Below are 16,121 nucleotides of genomic sequence, written 5' to 3' on the forward strand. Positions count from 1 at the left end.
TGAAAAAGATGCATCTTAGCTCAGAAAATTTGTTATTGAATATGTCAATGCTGTTGTAATGAAATGCTTCTTCTAAAAAATTTTTTTTTGTGAGAGGAAAAATAGCAAGAAAAAAATAAATTTGACTATCAAAATTTAAAGCTCAGGGACTAGAGATGGCTCAGCAGTTAAGAGCACTAGCTGCTCTCACAGAGGACCTGGGTTTGATTCCCAGCATCCACATGGCAGCTAGCAAGCATCTATAATGCCAGTTCTAGGGGAATCGGATGCCTTCATCGGACCTGTGTGGGCATTGCATAACATAGGTGCACTTAGATGCAGGCAATACACTCATTCACAAAAAATAAAAATAAATCTTTGTTAGCAAAGGCTCAGACTGGGGATGTAGCTCAGTTGGTAGAGTGCTTGCCTAGTATGTATGAAGCCATGGCTCAATCTTCAGCACATAAACAGTGGACATGACTGACTGTACTCCAAGTACTTGGGAGGGAGAGGCAGAAGATCAAAAAATCAAGGTCATCCTTGCTACATAATGAGTTCGTGGACAACATGAACTACATGAGACCCTGTTTCAAAAAATAAAAACTAATCCTCTGTTCATCAAAATGTACTAAGAAAACAGTCAATTTCTATGAAAGTCAAGCAAACTTAAAAATTACGTTTCTGGGCTGGTAATGGAGCTCAGTGATCGAGCACTTGCCTGGCATGAGGAAGGCCCTGGGTTCAATCCTTAGGCACACAAAAAATTTTTTCTTTGACTCAGTATCAAGTAGTCTGAATTTGCAAGGTCAGTAAGATTCCCTCAAGTAGATGGAAGGTGAAATTAAGGTAGAGGCTGGATTCCTTGTCTTCTGTTTCTACTTACAGGGGAAGTCATAGAGATGGGGTTTCTCTTAGTACTGTTCCATTCCTCATTCGGCAACAACTGATTAGCTGTAGTGATTCTTGGAGCTTCCTTCACCCTGGATCACAACAAAGAGCTCCAAGTGAGCTTTACTGATGAGAGCTATCTGAGCATGTCTTCTCTAAATTACTGGAATTTTTCCTGAAGGCCCAGATAAGAACCAGTTCCTACTCTACATACCCATTTGATTCCTCTAATTCGGTTCATTCCTGTGAAAATACAGTGGTGTCTGTTTGCTTTATTATTGTTTAGTGTAAAAATAATTGTGGCTGTTATGTCTTAATATACCTTACACAATACTGGCACAGTGATCTCAAAATTTCCATTTAAGAAGTGCGAACAATAACTCCTCCACTGACCGTAAAATAAAATACAGACCTTTTGGTCTGATGTTATGGTCTCTCAATTTGCTAACAAAGCTGATGCTCCTAGCTTGTCTACAAGGACAGATTGGAAATAATTCAATTGCAGTTCATAGCAGTAAAAGATCTTCCAAGGGCTGGGGGAATGGCTCAGTTAAGTGATTACCACATTACCACACAAGCACCTTCAGCACTCATAGAGGAAAAAAAAAGCCAGGCCTGTAAACCTTGTGCTGGGAAGGTACAGTCAATGTAGCCAAATCCTAGAGTTTCAGGTTCAGTGTGAGACCCTGTCTCAAAAAATAGGATGGAGTGATTGAGGAAGATACTGGATGACCCTGGGCCTTTATGTGTGTATATACACGCAGGGGCGGGGAGGGAGAGGACAACAGAAAGACACCTCCCAGTTTGTCAGTTCTAGATCATTTTATAAGGAGAACCAAACTTATGCAATACTTTTATAGATTCAGTCAGCTGAGTCAAAAAATAGCAAAACATTCAAAAAGAAATTATACAGACAAGCTTGTTAAGGAAGATTTTTAACCCAGTCTTTACTTGGTACAATATCCTAAGAATCTGGCTCATTGTCCTAATGGAAGGAAGAAAAGAGGGAGGGAAGGGAGGGAGGGAGGAAGGGAGGGAGGGAGGGAGGGAAGAAAGGGAAAAAAAAGAGCAGAGAGGAGAAAAAAGAAAAGACACAGACTTCCACAATGTGACCAATCACAGGGCTGTAGTTGTAGAATTAGGAAGTCTTGGAGAAAGACATTTCTGAAGAGTAAGGTAGGCATGAACACCAGGGAGATTGGCCACAGGGCAGGTTACCTCCTACCTCCCGGTGGGAAGCTGGGCTGATCCATAACTTTGTAAGTTGAAAATAGAGGTAGTTTCCATCCCCCAAGGACAAAAAGGAAGTGAAGTAGGCAGTTATCACCCCACTAAAACATAAAAACTAGGAAATCTTTCCAGCAGAGTCTAGGGGAAAAGCACCTACTCTACTGAAACAGGTGTGTGATTCAAGTTGTCCAGCGCAGAGCTAAACAACCCGTGAGACTGAACAGTGCTGACACATCTAAGGAACAGGAACACAATGAGTAACATCTAAGCTAAATGAAAGGAATTTTAACAACTGGCAGTTTTTAAACTAAAGACTTTTACTGATTAATCATACTCCTTCACTGTGTGGACATATGCTTAATGCTTCCTAAACAAAGAATTTGAAAGTATAATGGAGGATGAGAATAAAATAAACAATAGCCTATGATATTCATAAACTAGCTGCATAAAAGAAATAGTATGTTCTGCCTAGCTTAGCCAGGCAGTTACCTATGTGACCTCTTTGATTGCAAATGGGGGTGGGGGTGGGGAGATGACCACATAGAATGTTATACAAAGACCTAACAAATATATATATATATATATGTTAAGTTATGCCATAATTGTTCCTATGCTATGTTCTAATAATCTACAAAAAGATAAAATTACTAGGGAGGCAAAACTTATATGGACAAGAAAGCTTGTACTTTCTAGAATCTATCAGTTTTCAGAGATAATTTCACCTTAATACAGCCAGAGTTGAAGTCCACTTCTCTACTTAATAGACTTGAAAAAACAAAAAGCCATCCATTTCTTATTACCAGGTTCCTTTAAGGTACAAGACGGCCTCACCATTTATTCTTTACAGGGAGAAGGCTTGAACCCTTAAGAAGGTCAAAGCAGAGTCACATCTGCTCAGTAAGACAACCAAAAAGGAGTCTAGTCTCTCTATTCTAGTACGATCTAGCCAGATTGAAGTCTGCATGTTCTTCAATTTCTAGCACTAGAGTAAGATGTGGGAGACGTCTTCACCACTGAAGCCATTTCATTGGGTCACATCAGTTTAGGGAAGCTGGCAGAATAATGGAAAAGAAAAAGTTACACTGATTGGCCAATGGCTTTATCTAAAGTGAAAAAGAACAAGGTGGGGCTGGAGAGATGGCTCAGCATTTTCTAAGACACTGGCTGCTCTTCCAGAGGACCCATGTTCAGTTCCCAGCACCCATATGGTGGCTAACAACCAGTTCCAAGGGATCTGACACATTCTGCCCTCTGCATGCATGACACAACATGGGGGTACTTACATACATGTAGGCAATACACATAAAATAAGTAAGTAAAAGAAGAGGGTACATAGCTATAATACAAATTACATATGGAATTACTAAAAAATGTTATACACAGGCATTTGAATAGGAATGACGCATCTACAAAGAATCACAGGAAGTACCATGCATTTTTTTTTTTTTTTTTTTGAGAGGAACCCACAGAATGAATAGTAGAAGGGAGACTTTGGTCTTTACTCAATGCAGTTTCAGGATTTTGGACTATGATTGTATTAATTAATAGTAAGAAATGTTTAAAATGAAAAAATACATACATGAAAAGACAATGAAGCCTAAAAACAAAGAAAATAATATTACTGCTCACAAAAGGAATGGAGTTTTGTTTGTTTTATTTAATAAATTGAGGTCTTAAAGCATTTATAATTTCTGTGTAGTATATTCACGTATGTCAGTCAGCCAGAAGTAAATGTTTGGTGAGTAATGTGCTTTCATCGCTTCCTTACGGAGATCTCGGTTATCTTCTTTTCACATTAGGATTATATCTGTGAAGGAAAACACTAGGTGAAAGGACATTTAGATAAGGGATCAAATTTCTTTCATTTTGAAACTGAAAGGTCTTTAACCATAGTCACACTTTGGCAAACTGTATGAGAATATCAATCAGATAATACAATATAATCAGATAACACATTACATTTTCCTTTCCATTTATCCCTCTGATGTCACCTAAATGAATATGTGGAAAAACATCAACAAAAATCCTATGAAGCACCGAAATAATGAAAATAGTTTTTAAAAATCTGGTGTGTGGGCTGGAGAGATGGCTCAGTGATTAAGAAAGCTGGCTATTTTTGCAAAGGACTTGGAATGGTTCCCAGCACTCACATGATGGCTGATAACCCATCTGTAACTCCAGTTCCAGGGGCTGACACCTTCTTCTAGTCTCCATGGGTATTGCATGAATGTGTGGTGCACTTACATGCAGGCAAAACACTCATACACATACAATAAAAAGAAATAAAAATTTTTAAAAATCTAGTGTGGGTTCAAACATCACCATTTTTAAAATTAAAGTACATAATTTGTGCAAAGATCCTAATGAATCTACAATATAATCACCACTCTACAAAATTTTCTCCTATAGAAACTCAGCAAATACAGCTGGGTAACCAATCTCATTTGACTACTTATGAAAAAAAATCAGTGTTGTTTATCAACATTTTCATCCATGATTTATACTGTCAACTGTCAAGTCAAGAGACTTATAAAATGTGCTGCAAAAAATTTTTCAGATTAAGGGGGCCAGTGGGATGGCTCAGCATGTAAGGTGCTTGCTGCCAAGTCCGATGACCTGAGTTTGATACCCAGGCTCCATATGATGGAAGGAGAGAACTGACTCCTACAAATTGTCATCTGACTTCTACACACATGTACAAATGTGCATGCACACATACACACACACACATATACACATACTGTAAAAAAAAAGATTAAGACATCTACACATCTATAAGACATCTATACATCTATAAGACATCTATAAGTTTGAGAAAAAGTTAATGTGTCAGCCGGGCCTGGTGGTGCATGCCTTTAATCCCAGCACTCGGGAGGCAGAGACAGGCGGATCTCTGTGAGTTCAAGGCCAGCCTGGTCTACATAGTGAGTTCAGATCAGTTGGGACTACAGGGAGACCCTGTCTCAAAAAGACAAAAAAAAAAAGTTAATATGTCTCTGATACAGTATTTCATTGGTAAACACTCCTAACAACTTCTCTAAAATCTGCCACAAAAACACTGTTTCAGAACTCTAATCCAAGCTTTGATTTTTATCCATGTGTAAAATTAAAACTAAGCAAATGGGCCGGGTATGGTAGCACATGACTCTAATCCCAGCATCTGGGAAGGAGAGGCAGGTGGATGGATCTCTGTGAGTTCAAGGCCAGTGTGGTCTGCAGAGCAGCTCCAGACTAGCCAGGGCTAAGCAGTGAGACCCTAGCTCAGGAACACAATAACAGCAATAAAACCCTTAACAAATAGTCTGGCCTTTTACCTGTCTGAATTAAAAATCTATTCATTCTTAATTTTACTGATAACAAAAATCTCAATTCAAATATGCCTAGTTTAAAAATCTTTTTGAATGACCCCATGCAAATTTTAAATGTCTTATGACACAAATGAATTAACCTCAAATCTTGAAGCTATATCCAATAAACTCAACTAATAAGTACTCAAGTAATAAAAAGAAATTCATAACTAAAGAAAAATATTCTTTTTTTAAATATTCTTTTTATTTTATGTGTATGAGTGTATTGCCTGCATGTATGTAAGTGTACCCATGTAGTGCAATGCCTGTGGAGGTCAGAAGAGGGTGTTGGATTCCCTGGAACTGGAGTTACTGATGGTTGTTAGCTGCCATGTGGGTGCTGGAAATTGAACCCAGATCCTCTGCAAGAGCAGCCAGTGCTCTTAACCTCTGAGGCATCTCTCTAGCCCCTAAAGCAAAACATTCTTTAGGCGAAGAGAGTAGGTATCTATTATAAAGACAAAAGAACTATCTAATTGGTATGAACAGAACTGAATTATATATAATCTCTCTAAAGGACATGAGAGCAAAGTCAATTCTTACCTAAAGAGATCATCAGCAAGAGACTCTTCTTTTGCATGTTGCTTCTGTACCTGTCAAAGTTAACATAATTTGAAACATTTGCTCAGTGGTGAATATATAGCTAATGAACTACTATACTGATTATATAGCCATCTTCCAGATTTTCATATCCCAGATGTTTCTAGTCTGTATATTCTATCACAGTCTCTCCCATTCAGCCAATCCCTTCTATGTTCCTTTGTGCTAAGATTATTGCAAAATTGCTATAATTAAATAACTTTGTCTAGCCAATTTCCTCTCAAAGATAACCAACACACACTACTAGCTTACTCATCTGATGAAAGGACAGTTGTACAGTAAATGTAGAGCCTAGCAAATATAAAAACATTTTGCAGTACATAATAGAAAAGCTTTTTGATGAAAAATAACTGTATATCAATAGTTTATCATATCCAGGATCTAACAGAGCATGATCAGAACACTAAGATATATTCTGATTATTATTGATTTTCAAACTTTAGAAGAAAACACTGTACACATGGAAGCCACTAAAAGAGGGGAAAACAGGTGTGTGTGTGTAGGAAGGTATGAGGAAATATGAATAATGTCCTCATTCCTTACAGCAGAGAAAAAAACAAAAAGTACATAAAACTGAAATATGCATTTCTAAACAAAACAGTGATTCCTACTCAATGTTTTTTATATTTTCTCCCTTAGTTTTATAGGAAATCTCAAGAAATAAAATACATTTGAGGGAAGAAACATTTACACAAATTCAGCAATGTCTCCAGTTTGACTTCCTTTATCAAGCTCTCCCCTTCCCAGTTTGTCTCTGCCTCTCATCCCCTCCTCAACAAAGATCTGTGTAGACTATTATTCACTTAATGTTTAAGCAGGTAATTTCTGGGCTTTGGGTTTTAACTTCATTCTTTTGTGTACTTCATAATTCTTTAAAATGCACAATTATAACAAAGAAAACCTTTTTAAAGGAAAGAAAAGCTGCGACTTCCACTCTTTCATATTTGACAATCTCATAAAATGGCCTTTCTGCCATTTCTACTTTTATGAGAAGCTTCCTAATAATCCTTATTTAACCCCACTGGTTTTCAGCCTCTTGGCTAGTATCAAGCACAGAATCTGTTCTTGTTCTTATAAGTTCAATACCTGATATGTCCAGCATCACAGGCCAGTAGACTAAGTGGATTTTTAGAAACAGGAAATAGAATAGGAAGGGGATTACTTTCATACACTTTATATATATTGACCTGCTCCTATAATACTTCTAGGAATGCCTTGATCCTTTTTCTCCGACCAAGAAAAACTCCTTGAATAAAAAATTAGCTTTGACCAGGTATTGTAGCCCATGTCTTTAATTCTTGCACTTGGCAGGCAGGGGCAGGTGGGTCTCTGTGAGATCAAGGCCAGCCTGGTCTCAATAGTGAGTTCCAGGACAGTGTGAGTTACAGGGAGACCCTGTTTCAAAAAAAAAGACAATAAAATAAATTAAAAAGTAGCCTTAGTCATAGGAGGGGCTCATGAGGCCTAACCCCTCTCTGAAGATTTACAAGCAGTTAATGGTTGCTGGGTATAGCCACTGGTAAATTTTGCAAGCTCCTGTAACCAACCCTGATGACACTCATTATCATTATGTCACCAAAAAAAAAAAAAAGAAAAAAAAAAGAAAAGCCATTGAAAGTAAAAGGGGGGCTAAATGGGAAAAGGAAAGAACAACAGAAGAGAGGGGGATAGGTGGTCAACAAGGTCAAAATACATTATGTACGTGTACAAAAATGTTATAATGAAAGGCATTCTGTGTAATTTGTATATACTAATAAAAAGGTGGTTTAGAAATAAATTGCTGAAAAATCATTGCTGCACAATAAAAGAAAAGAAGGTACCTTAAGAGGTTAGCAAGTAGCACAACCACATAGTGCTCGGCTCTGCGGGTGTCTGCAAACCATGAAACACCCAGGTTTCCCTTTCATTGCTAGCTCTGCGGGTGTCTGCAAACCATGAAACACCCAGGTTTCCCTTTCATTGCTATATGGGGAGTGTAAATGACATCCAGAAAACAATAGGGTCTCTATCCAATAAGACTCAATGCTGGTGGGAGAAGCGAAAGAGAGCAAGGGAACTTGCCTGTCTCAACCTGACGCTTAGTGCAACAAAGAATACATAGTTTTCACTTGAAGTATATGACAGCAAGACCGCTGCCACTCGTTATTCTGTTCTACATGGATACCAACTGTCCGAGTGATCAACAACGAAGAAAATCAAAAGAACAGACTTCAATTTAAAGTGAAGGCTGGGATGTACTTCAGTGTGGAGTGTTTGTCTATCCAGCAGGTACCAGACCCTGGGTCCAACCTGCAGCACCACAAAACAATAAGACGGACAGATATAAATACATCTTTTCTGGAGAGAACAAACCTTAATTTCAGATAGAAGAAAATCCTACAGATGAGGTTTAAAAAATAATAATAATTTGCATTTAAAGACCACAAAGTGTATGCCCTTGGAGGAAATGACACATCCTAAGAGCAGAAAACAGACCAACAAATATTTTAGACATTGGTATCATCGGCAAAAATACTGGCAGGGAAATACCAAGATTTAGAACAAAAACGGAACAGACTTGCAGGAATGAAAAAATACAACAGACTGAATTTAAAACTCCATTACTGGATGAAATACAAATTAGTGTTGAAGACAGAAATAGTCAACAGGAAGACAATCAAAGGAAATTAGCAAAAAAAGTGATAAAGAAAAATGATAAAGAAAACTTATGTCAAATTGGAGTTCCACAAAGAAACTATAGAGAAAACAGGTAAAAGGTCCTGTTCAAGAAAATAATATTCAGAGCTTCGAGAATACTGTTTGCAGATTTTAAAGGCCTGTTCGTCACCATCTTAATACTGATATATTTGAAACAGATTCCACATGACCTCATGGCCATCCTTCTCACTGTTAGGCTTCATTAGTTAAACATTTTTGTGGCTTAAGTCTTTCTTTTACCTTTACATTAGGATGTACACTTAATCTATTTTTAATCTCATTTTAAACAATTATTTTTATTTTATGTGTGTGACTGTTTTGCCTGCATGTATATAAGTATACCTGTGCATGCAATGGCCACAGAAGCCAGCTGGAACTGGAGTTACAGACGATTGTTAGCACAATGTGGGTGCTAGAAACTGAACCTGGGTTCTCTGCAAGAACAGCCAGTGGCTAATGTCTGCTGCTGTGTAGTGCATTTAACCGCTGAGCCATCTCTCCAGTCCCAACTCTACATTTTTGTTGTTGTTTTGCTTGTATTTTGAGATAGGGTCTCACTATGCCACCATGGCTGACCTGAACTTGCTATGTAGACCAGGCTGGCCAAGAACTCACAGAGATCCACTTGCCTCTGCCTACCCAGTACTAGGATTAAAGGCATGTGCCACCACACACAGCTCTGATTTCACTTTTTTAAAAATTATTTTTATTTTATGTGTATGTGTGTATTGCCTGCATGTAGGTAAGTGTACCCGTGTCATGCAATACCTGCGGTGGTTAGAAGAGGCTGTCAGATCCCCTGGAACTGGAGTTAAGGACAGCTGTTAGCTGCCATGTGGGTGCTGGGATTCGAACCCTGGTTTTGCTGCAAGAACAACCAGTTTTCTTAACCGCTGAGCCATCTCTCCAGTCCCCCCCCCTTTTTAAAATTTATTTTTATGACCCAGTGGGGTGGGTGGGATTTGGCAGGACTCGCTACCTGCACATCCTTGGGCCGCGGGGCGCCAGCTCTCCCTTCCGCTTCTGATGCGCTGTCTGAGGAGACAGTAGATGTGCGGCAATAGCTGTATGCTCAGCTGCCCGCTGTCATTCCCACTGCCCTGACGGCCACCTACGCGGTTATTTTCCTTCACGGCTTGGGAGATACTGGGCACGGATGGACAGAAGCCTTTGCTGATATCAGAAGCTCACACATCAAATACATCTGCCCACATGCACCAGTTATGCCTGTTACATTAAATATGAATATGGCTATGCCTTCTTGGTTTGATATTATTGGACTTTGACCAGATTCCCAGGAGATGAATCTTGAATTAAACAGGCAGCAGAAACTGTAAAAGCTTTGATACATCAAGAGGTGAAGAATGGCCTCCCTTCTAACAGAAATTATTTTGGGAGGATTTTCTGAAGGAGGAGCTTTGTCTTTATACACTGCTCTCAACACACAGCAGAACTGGCAGGCCTCACTGCACTCAGCTGCTGGTTTCCACTGCAGGCTTCCTTTCCACAGGGTCCTATCAGTAGTGCTAACAGAGATACTTCTATTCTCCAGTGCCATGGAGATTGTGACCCTTTAGTTCCCCTAATGTTTGGTTCTCTTACTTTTGAAAAATTAAAAACGCTGGTGAATCCAGCCAATGTAACCTTCAAAATCTATGAAGGCATGATGCACAGTTCATGTCAGCAGGAAATGATAGATGTCAAGCAATTCATTGATAAACTCCTACCTCCAATTGATTGCCTTTACTGAGAGGCCTTGTGTAGACTACACCAACACCATTGTAGTAGAGTAGAGATAAACCTTTTCCCATGCCTGGTCTTAAAACGTCTAATGTTTGCAGTGTTAAAATGTTTTACAAATACATACCAATGATACAGACTAAATGATGTCTCATGGGAAATTTATGATCTTTTAAGTTTCTATTCATATATTTATATAATACAATCCAGAATATACTAGTATTAAAGTAGAGGAAGCAGTTAGCTTCTCTTTCTCAAATGTAATTCAGCAAAATAAAATATTACAACCAGAAAAACAATTATTTTTATGATTTCACTTTTTTTTTTGGTCTTTTTGAGACAGAGTCTCTCTGTAGCTTCAGCTGTCCTGGAACTCACTACGTAGACCAGGCTGGCCTTGAACTCACAGAGATCCGCCTGCCTCTGCCTCCCAAGTGCTGGGATTAAAGGTGTGCACCACCACACCCAGCTGATTTCACTTTTTTACCTAATAAAAATCTATAATTATCTTAAAGAAGTATCATGGAGGGGTTGGAGAGATGGCTCAGCAATTAAGAACACTGGCTGTTCTTCCAGAGAGCCCAGGTTGGGTTCTCAGCATTTACATGGTGGCTAATAACCTCCTGTAACTCCAGTTCCAGGGGATCCAATGCTCTCTCTGGCCTCCACAGACACTGTGCAACATGCACTTACATACATGCAGGCAAAGCACTCATACACATAAAATAAAAATAAATTTTAAAAATATTATGGAAAGGTAAAGCTTAATCTAAATAATCTATAACTCAGTGATTTTCCTGAATGAATTTTAGTTCACTTATTTTAATTTTGTTTTAAGGGGGTTCATGCAGAGGTAGGGAGTGGCTCTTTGAGTAAAGTACATGTTGCAACGGGCATGATGACCTGAGTGTAGATCCCCAGTACCCAGACAAAAGCCAGGTGTGGTAGCACATTCCTGTAACCCAAGCACTGGGGGACAGAGGCAGGCAGATTCAGAAGGCTCACTCGTCAGCCAGTCTAACCTAAATGGTGAGTTCCAAGTATAGTTAGAGATTCTATCTCAAAAAAATAGAGAGTGATAGAGGAAAACATCTGAAGTCAACTTGACCTCTGTGTATATATGGGCACATACTGCATACATACTCACAAATACATACACTCCACCCACAATAAAACAAGCAGTTTACGCTAAAAAGCCACAAAGGGTTAAAGGGCAATTCATAAAAGTGTGAAGGCCTCCCTTCCTACTAACCTCCAGTTCATGTCTCAACCACTCTTCCAACTCGGTATTCTTTCGAGCATGATGAGCTATTAGATCGGATCCACCAATGATGTGAGGAAGCTTTCCTGCTCCAGGAAATGTGACCTGGTAAATAACAAATTAAGATAACTAGTTTAAAACTGATTACAAAAGCGAAGAGTATAAATCATGTTTATATGTCAAAGGTATTTATATTGTATAGGTGAAAATGAGACACAGATAACTCTGTGCTAGACCCATCTATTTTTACCCTTTTCTAATTGATGTAAGCTTTACGAACTAAAAAAAATTTAAAGAGTTTTAATTTGTACTTAAAAAAATTGACTTTAGCTTATTATCTAGCAATCAAAGCAACTCCAAGTAAACAAACACTATAATTTTTTTTACTCAAAGTAAACAAACACACTATCTTATTTTAAAACTTTCAAAGTTTTAAAACTCTAGCACTTGAGAAGCAAAAGGATGACTGCAAAGAGTTTAAGGTCAGTCTAGTACAGAGTGAGTTTCACACTAGCTCAAACTACATGGAAGATCCTATCCCCTCCAAAACAAAAGCAGGATGGGTGAGATGGCTCAGTGGGTGAAGGCACTTGCCACCAAGCCTGACAACTTGAGTTCAAATCTCATGACTCACATGGTGAGAGAACTGACCCCTCACATTGTTCTCTAACCTCCACACACATGCCGTACCATGTGGATACCCCCCAACAACAACAACAAAAAATACATGTTTCTAAATAAAAACTAAATGTGGTGCTGGAGCTGCAATCCCAGCTGTCTGTTATAACGTAGTTACTTTGATCAAATGCACAAGCAAAGGCTGGTACATGTGGATCAAAAAGCAGAACAGACAAGGAAAGAAGACAGCTGGATCAGAAAAGTTCTTTTAACCATACTCATGATAACCTAGCAGTTTCTTAATAAGGAGGAACTCAGGTCTGAAGGTAATATCAAGTACACAGTTCTATGTATATAACACCAATAATAAAATGCCTGTAATTTTTCACTATTGAATTTGTCTAGTTATTTTCAACCATTCTTTTTATATTTATAAAGTCCTGAGATAAAGAACCTCTTCAGGTAGTCACAAATCAGATGCATAACTGGGAGGACCCTGACATTACAGGTAAAAGCACAATTAATGCTTAAGATGGGGAAAACAGCAACCTTATAACTGTCTGAATTAAATCCATTTCCTTCTAGGGGTTTTATATTCATTGTTAGTTCGTGTTATTTTGGGATTAATTAAAAAAAAAACTTTTAAGTAGAAGAAATAGCATAGGTTTTCAAAATAGTACTGTTAAGGGCCTGGCAGGATGGTTCACAGGGTGAAGGTACTTGTCCCCCAACCTACCAACCAAGTTCAGACCCTGTGAAAGGAAAGAACTGACTCCTCCCAGTTGTCCTGTCCTCCATATGTGTGCTGTGGCATGTGTGTTCACATACATACAGAATAAATTTAAAATGCAAACATTATTTTTAAAAATACTGGTTTTATTACTATTTAGTGCCAGCAGTATTTCTGAAAACACACCAAACACTGCCCTCTTGTGACACAGTTAATGAAGACACTTACCTTTTTGAATCTCTTGAAATTCTTCAGTTGGCCATAATCATTTACCATGCACAGATTTCTGGAAGGGGAGTTATTAACCACCAGTGATCTAAATTCAGTCTGCAACACCTTTCTTGGAAGCACCTCACTACTGTCCTGAAGTTCATCACTATTCTTAGTGGGGTTTAAATGTGTAGATAAGAAGGAAAAGAAAAAGGAAAATTACTTGCCATTTAGTTCTACATAAAAAAAGTCCAAATACCTGGAGAAAAACAGTAGGAAGAGTGATTCCTGGCACCTGAACTTTGTATTTAGACTCAAATCATATCTATTTAAAAACCAGAAAATTACTTACGCAAGTGCTGTCTAGCACTGACAATGTCTATACAGATGAATATACATATTCATCTACAAAAGAAGTGTAAAATCAAACAGTATTTTTCACCTCGTGACTTAGGCTAATAAATACCATCTCAATCAGAAGTTACCTTCTTATAGATAATGATATATCTCAGCCCTGTTTCTTTTCATTAACACAGTGCACCAAGATTATTAAATATTCCATTCTACAGGTCTACTAAAGTTATATTTTTGAAACATCTAAAAACCAGTTCTGAAGACACTTTTTCACTAAGTGATAATTTGCTCAGTGAGATTCTTTATACCATCTAGTTTTAGGTAGGTACAAAAAATAACTGTAGTTTTTGTGTTGTTGGAATTTGCTATTTCATACTAGAATACATTATTTTTTAATTAATTTTTTGGATTTATTATTTTTTAATTTTACATGTATGAGCATTTTGCCTGCATATATATGTGTACCATGTGTGTACAATGCCTGGAGAGGCCAAAAGAGGGAGTCAGATCCCATGATCTGGAGTTACAGATGGTTGTTAGCTGCCATGTGGGTGCTGGGAACCAAACCTAAGTCAGTCAGTGCTCTTAACTGCTGAGCCACCTCTCCAGCCCTGGAATACATACTTAATAAATGTGGTTATGTTATACATCATTTTAATACACATTTTTTGCTTTATGTTTTCTAACGACTTATTATTTGATATTAATTTTATATTTACTTGATATTATGGAAATTATTCTAGATAAAAACAAAATTTGAGTGATTTTGTTGATTTCAAATGGTTAATAAAGCAGCAGACAACTTGCAATATCAACAACACATTAGGCTGAGGAACTGCTAATGAATATACAATGCAGTGGTGGTTCAAGAAGCTTTGTAAAGAAGATAAGGAAGTCTTGACGATGAGAAGCAGCGTGGCTGGCCATGGGAAGTTGAGAATGACAAAATGAGAGCAATCATCAAAGCCGATCTTACAACTAGACAAGTTACCAAAGAACTCAACAAGAACCATTTAACTACCATTTGGCATCTGAAGCAAATTGGAAAGATAAAAAAGCTCGATAAGTGGGTGCCTCATGAGCTGAGTGAAAAAAAAAATGTTCTGAACTGTCATCCTCTCTTAATTCCATACAACAATGAACCATTTCTCAGATTATATGTGCAACAAAAAATGGATTGTAAATGACTGGCTCAGTAGATGGCCGAGAAGAAGCTCTAAAGTACTTCCCCAAACCAAATTTGCACCCAAGAAAAGGATATGGTCAGGGTCTGAATAGTCTGAGGCCATTCTGATCTACTATAGCCCTCCAAATCCTAGTGAAATCACTGCATCTGAGAAGTGTGCTCAGCAAATCAATGAAAAACACTTGAAACCGCAGTGCCTACAGCCAGCAGTGGTCAACAGATAGAGGCCGATTCTTCTCCATGACAACGTCTGAATGCATGTCACACAACCAATACTTCAAAAGTCAAAAGGATTGGGCTACACAGTTTTGCCTATCTAACATATTCACCTGACCTCTTGCCAAGTGATTACTTCTTCAAGGATCTCAACAGTTTTTGTAGTGAAAATGCTTCTGTAAGCAGCAGGATGCATCCTTGAATCCTGAATCATGGGTTTTTATACTACAGTGATAAATTTATTTCTTGTTGGTAAAAATGTGTTGATTTTTAAAATATACTTTATTATTTTAATTTTATGTGTATTTGTATATTGCATGCATTTGAGTGCACCCATGTTGTGCAATGCCACAGAAGTCAGAAGAGGGCTTCAGATTCCCCTGGAACCAGAGTTAAGGATGGTTCATAGCCACTATGCAGGTGCTGGGAATCGAACCCGGGTCTTCTGCAGCAGTCAGTGCTCTTAACCACTGAGCCAACTCTCCAGCCCCCAAAATATGTTGATTTTAATAGTTCCTAATTTGATTAATAAGGACATGTTTGAAAAAAGGGGATAAGGTTGAGCCTAGCTATAATCATTTAAAATTCACATTATGAATCAGCAATTCCTTTTGTACCAATCTAACAATTACACATCAAGACTGACCATCTTAATTCTTTCAAATGATTATATATTCTTCATATATAATTTATATGAAGTTGCTAAGAGATGTAAGATAAATCCAGACAGGAAGAGAAGAGAAGAGAAGAGAAGAGAAGAGAAGAGAAGAGAAGAGAAGAGAAGAGAAGAGAAGAGAAGAGAAGAGAAGAGAAGAGAAGAGAAGAGAAGAGAAGAGAAGAGAAGAGAAGAGAAGAGAAGAGAAGAGAAGAGAAGAGAAGAGAAGAGAAGAGAAGAGAAGAGAAGAGAAGAGAAGAGAAGAGAAGAGAAGAGAAGAGAAGAGAAGAGAAGAGAAGAGAAGAGAAGAGAAGAGAAGAGAAGAGAAGAGAAGAGAAGAGAAGAGAAGAGAAGAGAAGAGAAGAGAAGAGAAGAGAAGAGAAGAGAAGAGAAGAGAAGAGAAGAGA

General features: G+C 38.1%; 1 protein-coding gene and 2 pseudogenes across 5 annotated transcripts in view; 2 read left to right on the forward strand and 1 right to left on the reverse strand.

Annotated features, from left to right (window-relative positions):
* Positions 1–3,737: 3,737 nt before the first annotated feature.
* Nbn (nibrin) overlaps positions 3,738–16,121 on the reverse strand; it is a 40,492-nt gene continuing 28,108 nt past the window's right edge. For all 5 annotated transcript variants that reach the window (XM_008827615.3, XM_008827613.3, XM_029560890.1 and 2 more), the window contains 4 exons: positions 13,322–13,474; positions 11,737–11,850; positions 5,991–6,040; positions 3,738–3,907 (listed from right to left, as the gene is read on the reverse strand). In XM_008827615.3, the coding sequence (XP_008825837.1) occupies positions 3,880–3,907; positions 5,991–6,040; positions 11,737–11,850; positions 13,322–13,474 (345 nt within the window). In that variant the 3' untranslated portion in view covers positions 3,738–3,879. The remainder of the gene's footprint in view (positions 3,908–5,990; positions 6,041–11,736; positions 11,851–13,321; positions 13,475–16,121) is intronic.
* LOC115069377 lies at positions 7,068–7,271 on the forward strand (annotated as a pseudogene).
* Positions 9,699–10,602, forward strand: LOC103729550 (annotated as a pseudogene).

The sequence above is a fragment of the Nannospalax galili genome, unplaced genomic scaffold, assembly GCF_000622305.1.
Source record: "Nannospalax galili isolate Female #2095 unplaced genomic scaffold, S.galili_v1.0 scaffold872, whole genome shotgun sequence".
NCBI lineage: Eukaryota > Metazoa > Chordata > Mammalia > Rodentia > Spalacidae > Nannospalax > Nannospalax galili.